Genomic DNA, 18,731 nt, shown 5'->3' with positions numbered 1-18,731 from the left:
GATATCTGGTGTTCCATATTTTGCTGTAATATCAGCAAATACTTTTTTATTCAACATCCATTCGGTGTTTTCATTAAATTTGCGTGACCTGGTGTCTGCCACTAAATTTAGTCGTCCTGGTAGGTAAGTGGCTGATATCCAAATATCTCTCTGGATACACCATTGCCAAATTGTATTAGCCAGATTGTCACATGATGTCGATTTGTTTCCACCCATGTGGTTAATGTATGCTACCACGGTGGTATCGTCTATCTGTAGTCTAACATGCTGGTGATATGATCCAGTACAATATGACTTTAGGCCATGGAATGCACCCAACATTTCCAGGTAGTTTATGCCCAGTGTGAGTAATAATGATGCCTCCTGAGCAGTCCATCTACCTCCACAGCTGGTGATGGTATTGGTGGCTCCCCACCCAAATGCACTGGCATTAGTTTGTAGTACCATGGAAGGGTTACTGACAATGATTGGATTGGAACAAAGTCAGATGTTATCTATCCACCATTTTAGTTCCATTTTAGCTTGATTGGTAGTTTCATAGGTCTGTCAAAGTGACCTGCATTAATTTAGAGTGCTTGTATTTTTGCTCTCTGTAAGTTTTGGTAATGTAGAGGTCTAAATTGTGTGGCTGGAAAGGCAGCCACCATTTGCCAATTACTTTTGCTACCAATCTGATGGATGGTTTGCTGATGTCAATGAGGTTATGCAAGCCTCTATTAAATCTCTAGCCTTTCCCTTAGGCAGAGTCACCGACATGTGAACTGAGTCAATGGTGAAACCCCCAAATAGTCCATAGTAGTGGAAGGCATTAGTTTAGATTTAACTGGATGGATAATAAATCCCAGTTATTCAAATAATTGTGTTGTGGCTGTTACAGTTTGTTTGGCCAATTCCAAAGTTTTGCCCACAATGAGTATGTCATCTAAATATGCCATGACCATGTGTTTACGTTTACGTAGAAACGCTAGGGCTGGTTTCAAAATTTTTGTGAACAGCCTGGGGCTGATGACCGATTTGGCACTGCTTTATACTGCCAGAGTTGCCCATCCAGTTGAATTTTAAGTAACATCTGTGGTCACCTCGTATAGGCACTGAATAGTAAGCATCTTTTAAATTGATGCTGGCCATGAAGTAACCTTTGGAAATTAATTGTTTAGCAGTAACAAAGGTTTCCATTTTGTCAGATCTATGATGATGCGACAACCACCATCTTTTTTGTTTTTGATAAATATATTGGACACGAATTCTAATGGTTCGTGTTGAGTTTTCTCAATTACACCTTTTATGTAAAGCCGCTCCAGTTCAGCTTGCGCTTTTGATTTTTCTTTATCAGAAGGCACGAACATTCGGTTCGGTATATGTTGAACTGGAGGGCTGTACTTGTGTATAAGCTCTATTGTATATCCCTGGATACTGCTTAAGATGTAATTATCGGTTGTTAACTTGCTCCATGCATTCAGAAAAGAGTGTAGTCTCACCCCCAAGGGATTGTGGTTTGCGTGATTATCTGGGCTGCGTCCACAATCTGGGCTGCGTCCACAATCTGGGCTGCGTCCACATCGGTCTTGGGTGGACATGGTCACTAACCGTGTTGTGGTGCCTCCTGATAAAATGCTTTCTACGGCGCATCTGTGAAAGTTGGTGAGAGTTGTTGGGGACATGCTGAACTTCCTAAAAGCCCTGTCCCACTGTACGAGTTCATTCAAAGAGTTCTCCCGAGTTTGCCCTGATTCGAACTCGGAGACTTACGGTAATGGCCGCTTATCAGTACTCGGGGCTCTCGTGGACATTTTTCAACATGTTGAAAAATCTTCATGAGACTTCCCATGCTTACCGCGTTTCCCGAGTACCTGCCGTTAGCATTACGAGCCGCTAAGAGACGTCCCCGAGCTCCGACGTACCCGCTACGTTCATTCTACGTGCTTACCACGAGTTTGATTTTTTTTTAAACTCGGGAGAGCTCTTGAATGAACTCGTACCGTGGGAAGTCCAGAACAAAGGGTCACAGTTTGAGGATAAGGGGGAAATCTTTTAGGACCAAGATGAGGAAAACATTTTTCACACAGAGAGTGGTGAATCTGTGGAATTCTCTGCCACAGAAGGTAGTTGAGGCCAGTTCATTGGCTATATTTAAGAGGGAGTTAGATGTGGCCCTTGTGGCTAAAGGGATCAGGGGGTATGGAGAGAAGGCAGGTACGGGATACTGAGTTGGATGATCAGCCATGATCATATTGAATGGCGGTGCAGGCTCGAAGGGCCGAATGGCCTACTCCTGCACCTATTTTCTATGTTTCTATGTTTCGATAAGCCTTCATCAGTTCATAAGTGATAGGAATAGAATTAGGCCATTTGGCCCATCAAGTCTATTCTGCCATTCAATCATGTGTGATCTATCTTTCACTCTCAACCTGCATTCTCCTGCCTTCACCCCGTAATCCCTGACACCCGTACTAATCAATAATCTATCTGTCTCTGCCTTTAAAGCATCAATTAACGGCCTCAACAGCCTTTGGTGGCAATGAATTCCACAGATTCACCACCCTCAGACTAAAGAAATTCATCCTCATCACCTTCCTAATGGAACGTTCTTTAATTCTGAGGCTAGGACCTCTGGTCCAAAACTCTCCCACTAGTGGAAACAATCTCTCCTTAACCACTCGATCCAGGTCTTTCACTATTCGGTAAGTTTCAATGAGGTCCCCCCTCATCCATCTAAACTCCAGCGAGTAGAGACCGTCACACACTCATCATCTGTTAATCCAATCATTCCTGGGTTCTGAGGAACCAATTGAGCATTTCAAGAATTTTCTCTTTTACTTCCTGTTTTGATTCAGAATTTAGTAGCATCTTACTTTCACTCTTTATACCTGATGGTTCAGTTCAAGAATGCATGTCTCTTATAGTTGAGATTCCTGTAACATGAATCTTTGGATCTTCATTTTGCAAGTGATTTTTATTTTTTTAAGAACTCTGGACTTTCTCAAGCCTAATGGAAATTTCTGTTTCTCAGCACTATGCAGATATTGTTCCTGCACAAAATTACTGTGGTCAATCGAGGTCCTCAATTAGGAAAGAATATCAGAGACTGCAGTTCTATTTGAAAATACACCTTCCGTTTTGTTCCAAAAGAACGGGTTCTGGATGGCATAATGTTCTGTGTTACGTAGAAACATAGAGACATAGAAAATAGGTGCAGGAGGAGGCCATTCGGCCCTTCGAGCCAGCACACCCATTCATTGTGATCATGGCTGATCGTCCCCAATCAATAACCCGTGCCTGCCTTCTCCCCATATCCCTTGACTCCACTAGCCCCTAGAGCTCTATCTAACTCTCTCTTAAATCCATCCAGTGATTTGGCCTCCACTGCCGTCTGTGGCAGGGAATTCCACAAATTCACAACTCTCTGGGTGAAAAAGTTTTTTCTCACGTCAGTCTTAAATGGCCTTCCCTTTATTCTAAGACTGTGGCCCCTGGTTCTGGACTCGCCCAACATTGGGATTTTTTTTCCTGCATCTAGCTTGTCCAGTCCTTTTATAATTTTATATGTTTCTATAAGATACCCCCTCATCCTTCTAAACTCCAGTGAATACAAGCCTAGTCTTTTCAATCTTTCCTTATATGACAATCCCGCCATCCCAGGGATCAATCTCGTGAACCTACGCTGCACTGCCTCAGTCACAAGGATGTCCTTCCTCAAATTAGGAGACCAAAACTGGACACAATACTCCAGAGCCCTATACACTGCTGTGTTCTCTTGGTATTTCACCCAAACAACACTTCTTTACGTGTAGGAAGGAACTGCAGATGCTGGTTTAAACTGAAGATAGACACAAACGGCTGGAGTAAGTCAGCGGGTCAGACAGCATCCCTGGAGAAAAGGAATAGGTGACGTTTCGGGTCGAGACCCTTTTCAGACTGGGAATCAGGGGAAAGGGAACCAGGAGAAATGGACAGAGATCTTTATGTGTGACACACTTGGAAGATTATTTCGCTTTCATGTGCATCAATCAGTACAGATCCGGAACTGTGTGCACGTGAATGAGTAGATTTTCTAGTGCTGAATTATTGGATCGCAATCAGGATCAGTAACAGAAACAGAAACAGATTCTCGCCTCCCTTAAGAAGCTTCTTCACCTGAGATTGTTCAAAGTTTAAATGTTTGAGCTGGCATTTAACTGTTTGATATCTCAATATGAAATCTTAACATAGAAACATAGAAAATAGGTGCAGGAGGAGGCCATTCGGCCCTTCGAGCCAGCACCGCCCTTCATTGTGATCATGGCTGATCGTCCCCAATCTATAACCCGTGCCTGCCTTCTCCCCATATCCCTTGATTCCACTAGCCCCTAGAGCTCTATCTAACTCTCTCTTAAATCCATCCAGTGACTTGGCCTCCACTGCCCTCTGTGGCAGGGAATTCCACAAATTCACAACTCTCTGGGTGAAAACGTTTATTCTCACCTCAATCTTAAATCTTGTAGCAGTACGTTGGTGAATCTTGTAAATAAAATTTCAGATTAATATTATAGCCATTCAACCTCACCGTGTGTTTGTTCCGCTCAGTTTGTATGAATTATTATTGAGTCCAGTTTGACGAGAATCGGGTACCAGTAGGTTAGTTATTAATTTCATCTTTTATTTTTGTTCATGTTTAGAGATGCAACATGGGAATAGGTCCTCCAACGCACCGAGTCCACGCAGACCATCGATCACCCGTTCACACGTGTTCTGTTTTATCTCGCTTTCTCATCCACTCCATACACGCTAGAGTCAATTTTATAGAGGCCAATTACTCCAAAGACGTACAGGTACGTTGACTTAGTGTATGTGTAAAATGGTCCCTCCTGTGTGTAGGATAGTGTTAATGTGCGGGGATCGCTGGTTGACGTGGACTCGGTGGGCCGATGGGCCTGTTTCCGTGCTGTATCTCTAAATTAAACTAAACTAAATTAATGAACAGCAGTCACAGGGTGAACTTGCAATCTCCACACAAACAGCACCCCAGGTCAGGATCGAACCCAGGTCTCTGGTGCTGTGAGGCAGTAGCTCTCCAGCTACGCCATTATGCCGCCCAATCCTTTCAAAATTATTACAAATTTTAGATTCATATTGTTCATCTGCAAATTCACAGGGTCACCATTGATAAATTGATCAAACTGAAAACTAGGATCTTCTGTTTTTAAACCTCGTATTTACAAAAAAAAATCCTCAGTGCTAGAAGTTGTTAACTTGATCTCTAAACTACATGGCACCTATTTAAAGTGACATAAGGTACTTTCCCTTGCAACCGCAAGAGATGCTACATCTAGACTCCATTCAAGGACCCAAGCAGTCGTTCCAGGTGTGACAGAGGTTCACCTGCATCTCCTCCAACCTCCATCCGCTGCTCTAGATGTCAGCTGATCTACATCTCGTGAGACCAAGCGTAGGCTTGGCGATCGTTTCGCCGAACACCTCAGCTCGGTTCGCAATAACCTACCTGATCGCCCTGTGGCTCAGCGCTTCAACTCCCCCTCCCATTCCAAATCCAACCTTTCTGTCCTGGGCCTCCTCCATGGCCAGAGTGAGCACCACCGGAAATTGGAGGAGCAGCACCTCATATTCCGCTTGGGCAGTTTGCACCCTAGCGGCATGAACATTGACTTCTCCAATTTCCGGTAGCCCTTGCTGTCTCCCCTCCTCAGCTCTCCTTCAGCCCTCGGGCTCCTCCTCTTCCTTTCTCCTTTCTTCTCCCCCCCCCCCCCCCTCCCCCCGCCCCTCCCCCCCCCCCCCCCCCCCACACTACTTCAGTCTGAAGAAGGGTTTCGGCCCGAAACGTTGCCTATTTCCTTCGCTCCATAGATGCTGCTGCACCCGCTTATTTTCTCCAGCATTTTTGTCTACCTTTAAAGTGACATAGGGTTGCCATTGTGATCTAATATATGATTTGATGGTTCATCTTGAATATGTTGTTTTAACATATGAATTGTTATCTTTTTTGATAATATCAGGCCGTAACGTCTGTTGAAGCTTGCTGTTTATATTGAGATCAATGGTACAGGAATCTCAATACAGCCTGGTTGAATTAGGGGTAGATGGTTGCATCCCTGTCTTATAGTGAGGACTATGTGCAGGTAATGGGGCATGCTCGTTTTCCCAACTAGAATACATTTTGATATTCTTTTGTTCATGATAATACATTATTTAAACACCACTATTACCATTATGGACATGGTCATACAGGAGACACAAGAGACTGCTGGAAGAACTCAATGGGTCACCATCCGGGCCACACATTCATCTCCCTGCTACCTTCAGGTAGAAAGTACAGGAGCCTGAAGACTGCAACGACCAGGTTCAGGAATAGCTACTTCCCCACAGCCATCAGGCTATTAAACTTGGCTCGGACAAAACTCTGAACATTAATAACCCATCATCTGTTATTTGCTTTATCAGTTTATTTATTTATGTGTGTATATATTTATACAATGGTATATGGACACACTGATCTGTTTTGTAGTCAATGCCTACTATGTTCTGTCGTGCTGAAGCAATGCAAGAATTTCATTGTCCTATCAGGGACACGTGACAATAAACTCACTTGAACTTGAACATCTGTGGACAGAAAAGAGCCGATGACATTGTGGATCAGGATCATTCATCAGAATGATGGAGTAGAGGGGAGATAGCTGGCAGAAAGAAGTGAAGGGACGGGTCAGTCTGGGACATGACTATAGATTTACTTTCACATTTGGGCCTGTGCTGTTAATTGTAATACTAGAATGTAGAAACGAGGAACTGTAGATGCTGGCCCGTACACAAAAGGACATAAAGTGCTGGAGTAACTCAGCAGATCAGGCAGCTTCTCTGGAGAACATGAATAGGTGACGGTTCTTTCTCCAGACTGATTGTACAGGCGGGAGGGGAGGAGAAAACTTGAAAGGGGAGAGACAGGATACAGCATGACTTGTAGTAGCTCAACAGAGGCAAGGGGTTTTCGACTGGCAGAAGGCCAGTGGAAAGAACATTAGGTGCGAGACAGGTTTGAAGAGTTGGGGATTGTAAAGCCAGGGGAGGAAAGTAGCGGGGGGGGGGAGAAATAAGTGGAAGTCCAGGTATGGCCTGGGAGGGGGAGGAGGAGGATGGGGAGGAGGAGGAGGAGGGAGAGGGGGAGGGGGAGAGAGATTGGAAGAGAGGAGAGGGTTTTGGGGGGGAAATAGGAGGGAGGGGGGGGGTTTAGTTAGAGGTTACCTAAAATTGGGGAATTCAACGGCGATGGTATAATACTAATTGTTTATACTTGCACGTCTATTTATAACTCTCACTATCATCACCTCTATTAATACCTATCAATATTTGTTGTCCAAAGGTGACCACCCCAGATTAATGATCCCTTTTTAAATCTTTTCCTCACCAGATTGTTCCTGAAGGCATAGTTTCCGAGATGACGGACCATTCCATCTCCATCGTGGCCATTGCTCACCCACCAGCTTTTATTTCACGGGCTTGTCAAGCCAGGGCTGATGTACACACAAAGTCCGCTTCCCGCAGTGATTGCTCATCCACAGCTAGGGTTGGAAACTAAGCTGCTATTTTTTGCCTGTCTTTTTCCAAACCTAGGCTAATTCATCTCTGATTCTCCTTATTGAGTTGAGTTAAACAAATCTGCGTAGACTGTCTATTCACTTGGCTCACCTTTCCATGATGTTTCATGTAGATTCCTCGTATAATCCCAGATCAGTGGTGTTGTCGGGCAAGGTAAGAGGCATAGAAACATAGAAAATAGGTGCAGGAGTAGGCCATTCGGTCCTTCGAGCCAGCACCGCCATTCAATGTGATCATGGCTGATCATCCAACTCAGTATCCTGTACCTGCCTTCTCTCCATACCCCCTGATCCCTTTAGCCACAAGGGCCACATCTAACTCCCTCTTAAATATAGCCAATCAACTGGCCTCAACTACCTTCTGTGGCAGAGAATTCCACAGATTCACCACTCTCTGTGTGAAAAATGTTTTTCTCATCTCGGTCCTAAAAGATTTCCCCCTTATCCTTAAACTGTGACCCCTTGTTCTGGACTTCCCCAACATCGGGAATAATCTTCCTGCATCTAGCCTGTCCAATCCCTTAAGAATTTTGTAAGTTTCTATAAGATCCCCCCTCAATCTTCTAAATTCTAGCGTGTACAAGCCGAGTCTATCCAGTCTTTCTTCATATGAAAGTCCTGCCATCCCAGGAATCAGTCTGGTGAACCTTCTCTGTACTCCCTCTATGGCAAGAATGTCTTTCCTCAGAGGGACACAAAGTGCTGGAGTATCCCAGTGGATCAGGGAGCATCCTTTGGATATGAGACATAGATAGGTGATGTTTTGGGCCGGGAAGCTTCTTCAGACTGCGGAGACAGAGACGACTACTTCATAATCAATGACTCGTGGTGCTTGGACATGGTGGTATTGGTGAGGTCCTGCTCCCTGGAATATGTAATATAGAAGTGGTCCTATTAACTGCAGCGGGAATGTTCTTCTGCCATTCCGACTATCGTTTACATCCCATCCCACGGACGTGAAGCTTGTACTGAAGTCAAGTTTATTTGTCACATACACATACGAGATGTGCAGTGAAATGAAAGATGTGCAGTGAAATGAAAGTACATACTGAGTGCACAACTGTTACTTAAACATTGGGATAGTCCCAGCCTCGACTACCTCCTCCGGCAGCTTGTTCCATACACCCACCTTTGTGTGAAAAAGTTACCCCTCGGATTCCTATAATTTTTTTTTTCCCTTCACCTTAAACCTATGTCCTATGGTCCTCGATTTGCCTACTCTGGGCAAGAGACTCTGAACGTCCACCTGATCTATTCCTCTCATAAATTTATACACCTTGCAAGCCTTCCATAATCGACTGATTGGGGATGATCAGCCATGATCACATTGAATGGCGGTGCTGGCTCGAAGGGCCAAATGGCCTACTCCTGCACCTATTATCTATTGTGTGGCTGTGTGGTTGGTCTGGTCCTCTAGCTTGGCATGAGTAAGCCTTGAAGCAAAGTACCCAAAGGCATTGTTTACCAAAGCCGGGACTTCAAGCAGACCAACCTCAAGAGTGTGCGACCAAAATACCATCAACACACCTCCTGTCCCACCAGAGGCCCACTGATACACACCATCAAATACATCTACTGTTCCAACCTCCACCCACATGGTCGAAAATCTGACCATCTGCCTGTGCTCCTACTCCCTGCTTATAGTTAGAAACTGAAGGTGAGGATCTGGTACAGAGTCGTCTTGCGCTCCCTGGGGAAACACGTGTGACTGCTTCGAGTTGGTGGACTGCTCCAATTTCAAGGGCTCGGTGGCCAAACTAAACGGACCAGCCGGAAAACTAAAAGGACTGTGAACGCTGGTTTACCAAAAAAAAGACACAAAGTGCTGGAGTCACTCAGCAGGTCAGGCAGCACCTCTGGAGAACATGGATAAGTGACGTTTCGAGTCGGGACCATTCTCACTCCCCCTCCCGTTCCCATACTGACCTTTCTTTCCTGAGCCTCCTCCATTTCCAGAGTGATTCGACAGGCAAACTGGAGGAACAGCACCTCATATTCCATATAGATGCTGCTGCACCCGCTGAGTTTCCCCAGCAATTTTGTGTACCTCATATTCCACTTGGGTTAGCCTTCAACCCAATGTCATGTACATTGAATTCTCCAATTTTAGATAAACAACCCCCCTGCTTCCTTTTCTCTCCCCCCCCCCCCCCCCCCCCCCTCTCTCTTCCCTGTGCCCCACCTGGATGTGCATCCATCTCTTCCTTTCTCTTTCCCTGGTCTTCTTCCACCTGTATTTCGTCCTCTGGCTTCATATTTCACACTTCCATCCTTATCTCACACTTTTTGTCTTTTCATCTCTGGCCTTTATCCAACCATGTGCCAATCATCTACACCCCCCCCCCCCCCCCCCCCCCCTTGATGTTTCCACCTATCACTTTGCAGGCTTTATCCTGACCCCCCACCTCTCTTCCAGCTTTCTCCCTCCTACTACAATCAGTCTGAAGGAGGGTCCCATCCCGAAACGTTCTCCGGAGATGTTCTCCAGAGATGCTGCCTGAACCACTGAGTTATTCCAGCACTTTGTCTTAATTGAGAATGCCATTGCTGTGACAGACTTCATCGATAAGTGTGCGGAGGTCTGCATGCCAGGTAACTCAATCTGAGGATGAAGCATGAGACTTACTCCCTAATGAAGACCCAATCTCGGGTGTTGAACTGATCCTAAAGCCATCAAGAATGCCAGGCGACAATTTCAAACCAAGCTGGAGGTCCAGACTAACCACACAGACGCACGTCGATTGTGGAAGGCTCGCAAGGTGTTTAAAATCATAAGAGGCATAGATCGGAGACATGCACAGAGTTTCTTGCCCAGAGTAGGTGAATCGAGGGCCAGAGGACATAGGTTTAAGGTGAAGGGGAAAAATGTAATAGGGATCTGAGGGGTAACTTCTTCACACAAAGGGCGTTGGGTGTATGCAACAAGCTGCCAGAGGAGGCAGTTGAGGCAGGGACTATCTCAACGTTTAAGAAACAGACAGGTACATGGATAGGACAGGTTTGGAGGGATGTGGACCAAACAGAGGCAGGTGGGACTGGTGCTGCTGGGACATGTTGGCCGGTGTGGGCAAGTTGGGCCAAAGGGCCTGTTTCCACTCTGTATCACTTTGACTCTATTAGGAAACACTGGCACAGAAAAGAATTTAACAGGGTGGGGACATCAAAAATAAGTAATTTCAACATTCAATCTTTTTTTTACGGAGCCCCTGGCCGTGTCCTCAGGTTCTGCATGGACCAGCTGGCAGGAGTATTTGCAGCCATCTTTATCTTCTGCCTACTCCAATCTGAGGTTCTCACCTCCTTTAAGACCACTACCATCATCCCAGTGTTAAAGAAAAATAAAGTAGTATGCCTTAACGGCCACAATCCGGTGGCTGACATTCACCATCATGAAGTGCTTTGAGAGGAGGGTCACAATGTCCATGAAGTCCAGCCTCCAGGCTCACCTAACCCCGCAACAGGTTCACATCAGATGCCATCCTGGCATTGCGCTCATCGCTGTAACATTTGAATAACAAGGACACCCAGGTCAGACGCCTATTTGGTGTCAAAGAGTCTAGTTTAGTTTAGAGATACAGCACGGAAACAGGCCCTTCAGCCCATCAGGTCCGCACCGACCAGCGATCCCCTCACATTAGCACTACCCCACACACGCACACACACACACTAGAGACAATTTTACACTCATAACCAAGTCAATTAACTTACAAACCAGTACGTCTTTGAAGTGTGGGAGGAAAATGAAGATCTCGGAGGAAACCCACACAGGTCACAGGGAGAACGTACAAACTCCGTACAGATAGCACACGTAGTCAGTCAAACCCAGGCCTCTGGTGCTGTAAGGCAGTAGCTCCACCACTGCGCCACCATGCTGCCCTAATATCGAATATTAGTCCCCAGTCATATAATACGACCCTAGTCATATAATATCGAATTTCCCATGCTGACCAAGATGCCCCATCAATGCATCTCCCACCTGACTTGATTGGTCCATATCCTTTGAAACCTTTCCTATCCATGCACCTATCAAAATGTATTTTAAATGCTGTTACTGTACCTGCCTGAAATATTTCCTATGGCTTGTACCATATACCCATCGCCCACCCTCTTGACTATTTATTGACATTAGGTTCACATTCAACACCATAATTCTAATCAAACTCATCTCCAAATTCTTGGACCGAGGACACTCTGAACTCCCTTTAGAACTGGATCCCTTGACTTCCTAACTTAGAGATCGCAATCAGTGAGGATAGGTGACAAATCATCCTCTGTGAGAATTCGGAACATCAGTGCAGAGTATTCAGCCCTTTATTGTTCTCCCTGTAAACTCATGACAGTGCAGCCAAATACAGCTCTAACTCCATTTACAGGTTTGCAGATGACAGCAACGGTAGTGGGCCAGATCTCAAACAATGACGAGGAAGAGTACAGGAAGCAGGAAGATAGTTCAGTCGCATGGTTTCAAGACTACATACTCTCCATCAATGTTAGCAAAATGAAGAAGTTGGTCATTGACTTCAGGAAGCAGAGTGGAGTAACACGTGCCAGTCTGCATCGATGGAGCTGAAATGAAGATGGTCAAGAGCATAATGTTCCTAGGTGCAAACATCACTAACCATTTGTCCTGGTCCAACACATTGATATTATGGCCCAGAAAGCATCCCAATGCTTCTTCTTCCTCAGAAGACTCAGGAAATTTGGCATTTTTCCAACAACTCTTACCAATTTCTACTGATTCACCGTAAAAAGCATCCGATCCAGATGCATCACAGCTGGTGGCAAGAAATTGCAGTAAACACATCTCAGTCCATTGTGCAAACCAACCTTCACCACATTCCATTGACCCGATCTATACTACACATTGCCTTGGGAAAGCAGCCAACATAATCATAACAAGAACCACTCACACCTTGGTCATTCTCCCTTCTCCCTTCTCCTGGTCAGGCAGAAGATTATAAAAGCTTGAAAGCATGTACCGTCAGATTCAGCAACAGCTTTGTCCCGTTATCACTTTTGAACAGATCTCTCAAATCCAACGTGTGTAGGAAGGAACTGCAGATGCTGGTTTAAACCGAAGATGGACACAAAAAGCTGGAGTAACTCAGCGGGCAGGCAGCATCTCTGGAGAGAAGGAATATGTGACGTTTCGGGGCAAGACCCTTCCTCAGACTCTGAGTCTGAAGAAGGGTCTCAACCTGAAACGTCACCTATTCTTTTTCTCCAGAGATGCTGCCTGACCTGCTAGTTACTCCAGCGTTTTGTGTCCATCTCTGATCATAAGGATAAATTCCCGATCTTCCAATCTACCACGTGGCACTTTGTTTAATCTGCATTTTCTATGTGGCTGCACCACTATATTCTGGACTTTTTTCTTCTTTTGCACGACCTTGACGTATTCATGTAAGGTATGCCTGGATAGGGTTTATCACCATATCTCCATAAGTGTGACAATAATACATACATACCAACAGAAAAACTGTGTATGACAATCAGTTTAGTTCTGTTTTCATTGCATTGTGTTTTTAAAGGAAATTAAAATATACTTTTGAAATAATATTGTAATATTTTTATTGCTCGACTCTAAATTGGAGATACAGTATCTACAATTCCTATTTAAAGGATGTTTTTTGCTTCCATCATGCCTTTATTCATGTTTTTTCCTTATTGGAAAAGGACGTTAGTGAGTACAAGTACCACCCCATATATATTTATTTCAGAGATGGAGTTCTATTGACTATATTCTACAGAAGAAAAAAATAGATATAAAGTGTACTGCTATGTAGGGAGGAAAAAATGTATTCAAGAAGGAACTGCAGATGCTGGAAAATCGAAGGTACACAAACATGCTGGAGAAACTCAGCGGGTGCAGCAGCATCTGTGAAAAAATGTAGTTCCTTTAGTGAAAAATAATCATAATGCAAAATTATTAAACAGATGGAAACAACGCGCAATTGCATTATCGAACGGGATGTTTTACCTCCTGGAATAAGGGGGGAAAAATGGGTTTTATGTTTTTGCAAAAAGGTCTGCGCACCCATTTAATCAAAAAAAAAAAAAATCACCTCCAGTCCACTCTCCCGTTGCAGAAGGGAGAGAGCTTTCGCCTGGGGACGATGGAGTTAAATGACGTAATGCACCGGCCCGCCGGCGAATGGGAGGCAGCCGCGCGGGTCACGTGAGGCGGAGACATCGGCAATTTCCGGCAAGTGGCGACGGCTTTGGCCGAGCGCGGCGGGTCTTTTTTTTTTTACGTCGCTGCGCTCGCCGAGAGAACAACAAGCCGCCATTTTGTTTGGTGGGAGAGAGACGGAGACGGGGAGACGGCGAGAAGCGGGCGATAGAGGGAGAGAGGAGAGATCCTTCGCTCGGCTTGGCGGATTGAGGGCAGGGGAGGGGGGGGGGGGGAAGGAAGGAAGGACGAGAAAAGGACGGAGAAGAAAAGGAAAAAGGCGGGGAGGAGGGAACGGGGGGGGTGGGGGGGAAACAAAAGAAAAACTAACAAAATATATAATCAGCAATACGAATTCAACAGCAGGGAGGAAAAAAAGTAGTACTGTAAAAAAAAGCCTCATCTTTTTGCCGACTCCACCGTCCGTTATTTAAAAAAAATTTAAAATGATAGACTAAGAAGAAAATGCCGAAACATTTCGAGTGATTTAACAACGGTTCCTGGTTTTTTTGCTCCAGTGAAGAGCGGAGGCTTTCTCTTGAGGGACGGTGGATGAATCGTTCTCGCTTTATTGGATCGAGAGGGGGAATTTTTTTAAAGGTTTTTTTTTTCTGACAGGGTTTTTTTTTTCTCCCCCCCCCCCCCCTCTTGGTGTCGGGAATGTGGAAGGAAAGACGGTCGTGAGGTGATTTAGGATGCGGTTTTTGCCGGAGACGCCGTTGTGCTTGGTCTTTCATTTTCTTTAATTATTATCGCTCCCCTTTATTCTTATTTTTTCGTCTCTGGTGCCCATGGACGATCGACCTAGAAAGCCTGGGCCTGGCCGTAGGCCTTAGGCTCATTCTCTCTCTCTCTCTCCACACAAGACTTTAGCGATAAGGTATAAAATTGCCCCAGCGAACAGAGGCAGTGGGGGCTGAGCAAAGGAGCCAAGTCCACCGATTAATTCGCGAGGGTTCGTGCGGTTTTTTTTTATTTCTCCCTCTACGTTTTTTTTGGGGAGGGGAAAAAAAGTTGAAACGTGTAATTTTAAAATTGGGGAAGAAATGGCAGAGAATCTCCTGGACGGACCGCCTTCAGCCAAGCGGCCTAAAATCTCCTCCCCAGCTCCTCCGACCAGCGATGGCACAGGTACCGTGTAAACCTTTCTCTTTCGCCACTTAGTTTGTGCTTGTGTGCGCTACAAAATGTATTTGTGATGCTTTTTCTTTATTCTGGAAAGAAAATGTAAGGCTATGATTCAGACTGCAGTTTTTTTTATTTAAATGTTTGTTAAAATTGATGATTCATTTTAATTGCACGTTTTGGAGGAAGTATTTTATAAAAAATACTGGTAATTTTCTTGGGCTATGGTTTCCCTCTGGTTGGAAAGGATCTGTGCTTGTCCAGTGTATTGTTATGGAGGATGGATAAGTCATTTTCCCTTCACATAGGTTGCATTTTAATCAGTGGTTTTCTCTTCCTCTTGCATGAAAGGGCTTTAAATGCATTTATTCATTTCTTGTGTCTATGCAAAGAATAAATAATTCTACTATGCCAAGAATTTCAGGAGTATTAATGGAAGATAATGTGGACGTATTCGTTTTTAACTTGGTTGACTAGGTGTATGTTTAATGGATCATGGTTGGTTTGGTAGGTAGGTCTTGCAGTTGGCTCTCTAAAATGTGCTGGTTTATAACTTTACATGTTCTGAGTAATGTAGATAAAAACGAATTACACCATGTTGACGCAGTGTAGTAGTGTGCTTGTTGGCGTTTAGTGAGTATCCTCAATTTTTAACTGGCGATATTTGTCTAATGACAAATATCTAAATCCTAGGTATTGTAATTTAAACGTTTCTTCAAGAGATGCTTAAATATTATTGGTCAGCATATTATTAGGCTGTTTTAGCTGAATTTGCACCTGTGTGTAAAAGGTATGAAACCTTTTGAAGACGGCATGTTTTGACTTTGGGAATATGCAACAAGCTTTGCTTAATTTCTTGTCCCCAATAAGAATATGAATACAAATCTAATTCGGAGAGATTTCCAAAATTAACTGTTGATTACGATGTGTATATATATCTATGGATGTATTTGATTCTATTTCATGGAAATAAAGTTTTGAGTGAGAAGTTCCGTCCGGTATGTTGTCTTCATACTTTAACACAAGATCATTCACACACATTTGTGTAATTTGTTTTCTTTTCATTGGAAATAATTCTAACAGTGTTCTTGTTATATCTCGCATTATCTTAAATATATTGAAATTGAATTGAAAGACCAGCAAAATTAAGCTCAGTTGTGAAGTAAAGGTCAAATATGGCAAAACCTGGGTCAATTTATGGTGCAGAGAATTCGGTACAAGTGTATGGTTGATTTGTTTTCTAATTTAAAAACATTTGCTACTTTGGATTCCATCTTTTTATGTAGTTATATTTTTGATAATTCACTTTGCAGCAGTGGCGCTGGTGCTGTGAGGTGAATGAAACTGCACTTTGTTCTACAGTAATCTTCAGCCAATTGGAATGCTACTTTAAGCTTACTAAAAATGCAAATAGAGGACACTTCACAAGTGAAAGATTTCCTCGAGTAACTTGACAGTATCTCCAACATCAGTTTCAGCTAAATAATTTCAGCCTGGTGAAATGAGGTGCGATGGAACTTGCACTCCATAGTTTTCTTCAACCAAAATCTTATTGAAAATGAAGTAGTCACAGCCTCATTGCAATTCAAAATAATTTCTATTGATATGGTCAGATCACTTTTGAGTTTTCTGACAACTGTTTTTCAATCTGCTTCATGGTATATGGTCAGCGATGGTGGAGTATTAGTGGGTTCAAGTATTGGTCCACCACCCACTTCGTCTTGTGGTGTTCGCTAAGCTTGGTGTTACACTGATACTACTACATAATTTATTCTCCGTTTCTTCAACTTTAATGTTCCAAACCATTAACTTTAGCCTGTTAGTTTTTCATGGCAAAATGGATTCACGACATCAACTTTATAAGTACTTGGTTCTCTCTTAGAGAATTATATAAAAATAATTAAAAATTAATTTCCACTGGGCTTTAAGTTTCAGTTATCATATAACTGAAAATTGGGCTTAAACTAGTTTTGGGGGTTTGTAATTATATACTTTAAATCAATTTGTTATTTTGAGGGTTTTTTCTCAAAAATGACAATTATGGGACTTGTTGCATGCAAGATAATTGTGCTTACCTTTGTTCATAAATGCAGTCTTCAGAATTCCTCTAATAGCTTCTAATCTGGGCAGCCTTGGATTTATTTAAAAAAATTATCCATTTTATCTTATATTACTAGTTTATAATATGGATTTATTTTATTTGTCTCTTCCACTACATGAATAGGATCACTACCTTTTATCATAATTTTTTTTAATAGATAATCCAGAGATGTTTCTGGTAAAGGCAGCATCTCTGGAGAACGTGGATAGGTGACATTTCTTGTCGAGAACCTTCTTCAGACTGATGGAAGGGTCTTGACCCAAAACGTCACCTATCCATGTTGTCCAGAGATGCTTGCTGAGTTACTCCAGCACTTTGTCCTTTTGTGCTTTAACCAGCATCTTCAGTTCCTTGTTTCTACATTTTCAAGATATTGCCTGTACTATGTGAATCTAGCGCAGTGAAAAAAAGAATCCTAATGGGAGATATATTCTTTTGTGCGTTTCTTTCACGATCGTTTCGAACAAAGTAGCAAATATGAGTAAGGCAGCAACTTTGTAACAAGAGTTTATGGTTAGGTAAAACTATTCTTGGTAGTATTTAATTGAGTAATTATTAAATTTGTTGAAGAAATAGCCATCGTAAACCTCGTGTTAAACCCTGGTAGTTGTCAGTGGCAATTATTTAAATCAGTGCATCATATTCTGATTTTCACAGTTAGCGATGTATTTGTCAGATATTTAACGTTTGTAGGTGGATATTGAACTTGCAATCCTGCACAAACTTTGGAACAAATCTGTCAAATGCCTGTTTCTGTATACTAACTTCAAAGGCATGTTGATTACCAGGAGACCTTGAACTTGAGCATTGACAGTGGTTCTTCGGCTCCTGCTAATGCTTATGGTGAGATTGTAGAGATGGTGATACAGATCACCATTCATGAAAGTCAGATCTTGGTTATTTCAGTTTGGCATCAACAACAACCTTTCCCATCACCATCAACCATCACCACTGCCAATTTCAGTTCTATTGAAAAGGGTCTCTCAGGAAATTGATTTCTTGGTTGTAATGGTGATATAATTTGAGTGTAACTAACTAAGCATGTTAATGTAAGATAGGATTAATGTGTTGTCAAGACATTTAACATAGTTCTATAGTTTCCCCAATGTTGTATTATGGATCAACACTGCTATGATTCCAAACTAATGAATTGCATGTATGTAATGCATAGCTTTTTTGTAGTGAATTTCTTTCAGACTTTTTTTTCAAGATCAGGCTCAGTATTGACCATTTTATGCCAGTTTGGTCATGTTAGAATTTAAGCAATTTCTCAGTAGAATATATATTTTTGTGTTGTGTAGTTTCATGTCAGAAACACAGAATCGCTTCTGGGCCCTAAGCACACTTTCCCCATTAAATAATGTTGTGTATGTTCTAATGTTATCTGTTTGCAGCTTTTTGCAACTTGAGTAGGAAACTTCTTCATAAACATGCTGCTTTGATGAAATGAAGACGTGCAATACTTTCAAAGTATGTCACTCATTGGTAATCTTGGATTGTCTACAAAACAACCAGTTTGTCTACAACCAGATTGTCTACAACCAGATTGTAGACAACCAGATTGTCTACAAAACAACAGAGGTACTGACATATTTGAAAAAAATATGAGTTTAAAAAAAAATCCTGTACATGAAGCCGCAGTGTTGAGTAACTGGTATGGAAAGTATTAAACTCCCCAATGGTGTTCTTTGCATGACATTGGGGGAAAAATAACGGAAAATTGTAAATGGGAAAGGGTTCATTGAAGATA

The 18,731-nt window shown here is 43.0% G+C and overlaps 1 protein-coding gene across 7 annotated transcripts in view; it reads left to right on the top strand.

Annotated features, from left to right (window-relative positions):
- Nucleotides 1–13,851: 13,851 nt before the first annotated feature.
- Nucleotides 13,852–18,731, top strand: part of ep300 (E1A binding protein p300) — an 82,983-nt gene continuing 78,103 nt past the window's right edge. For 3 of the 7 annotated variants that reach the window (XM_033013254.1, XM_033013255.1, XM_033013250.1), the window contains exon 1: nucleotides 13,852–14,886. In XM_033013254.1, coding sequence (XP_032869145.1) covers nucleotides 14,802–14,886 — 85 coding nt within the window. In that variant the 5' untranslated portion in view covers nucleotides 13,852–14,801. The remainder of the gene's footprint in view (nucleotides 14,887–18,731) is intronic. The other 4 variants (XM_033013251.1, XM_033013252.1, XM_033013256.1 and 1 more) reach the window with 2 other exon arrangements.

This window comes from Amblyraja radiata, chromosome 38 (genome assembly GCF_010909765.2).
Source record: "Amblyraja radiata isolate CabotCenter1 chromosome 38, sAmbRad1.1.pri, whole genome shotgun sequence".
Classification (NCBI taxonomy): Eukaryota; Metazoa; Chordata; class Chondrichthyes; order Rajiformes; family Rajidae; genus Amblyraja; species Amblyraja radiata.
The sequence above is the reverse complement of the archived record's forward strand: the minus strand, read 5'-3'. Positions and strand labels throughout refer to the sequence as shown.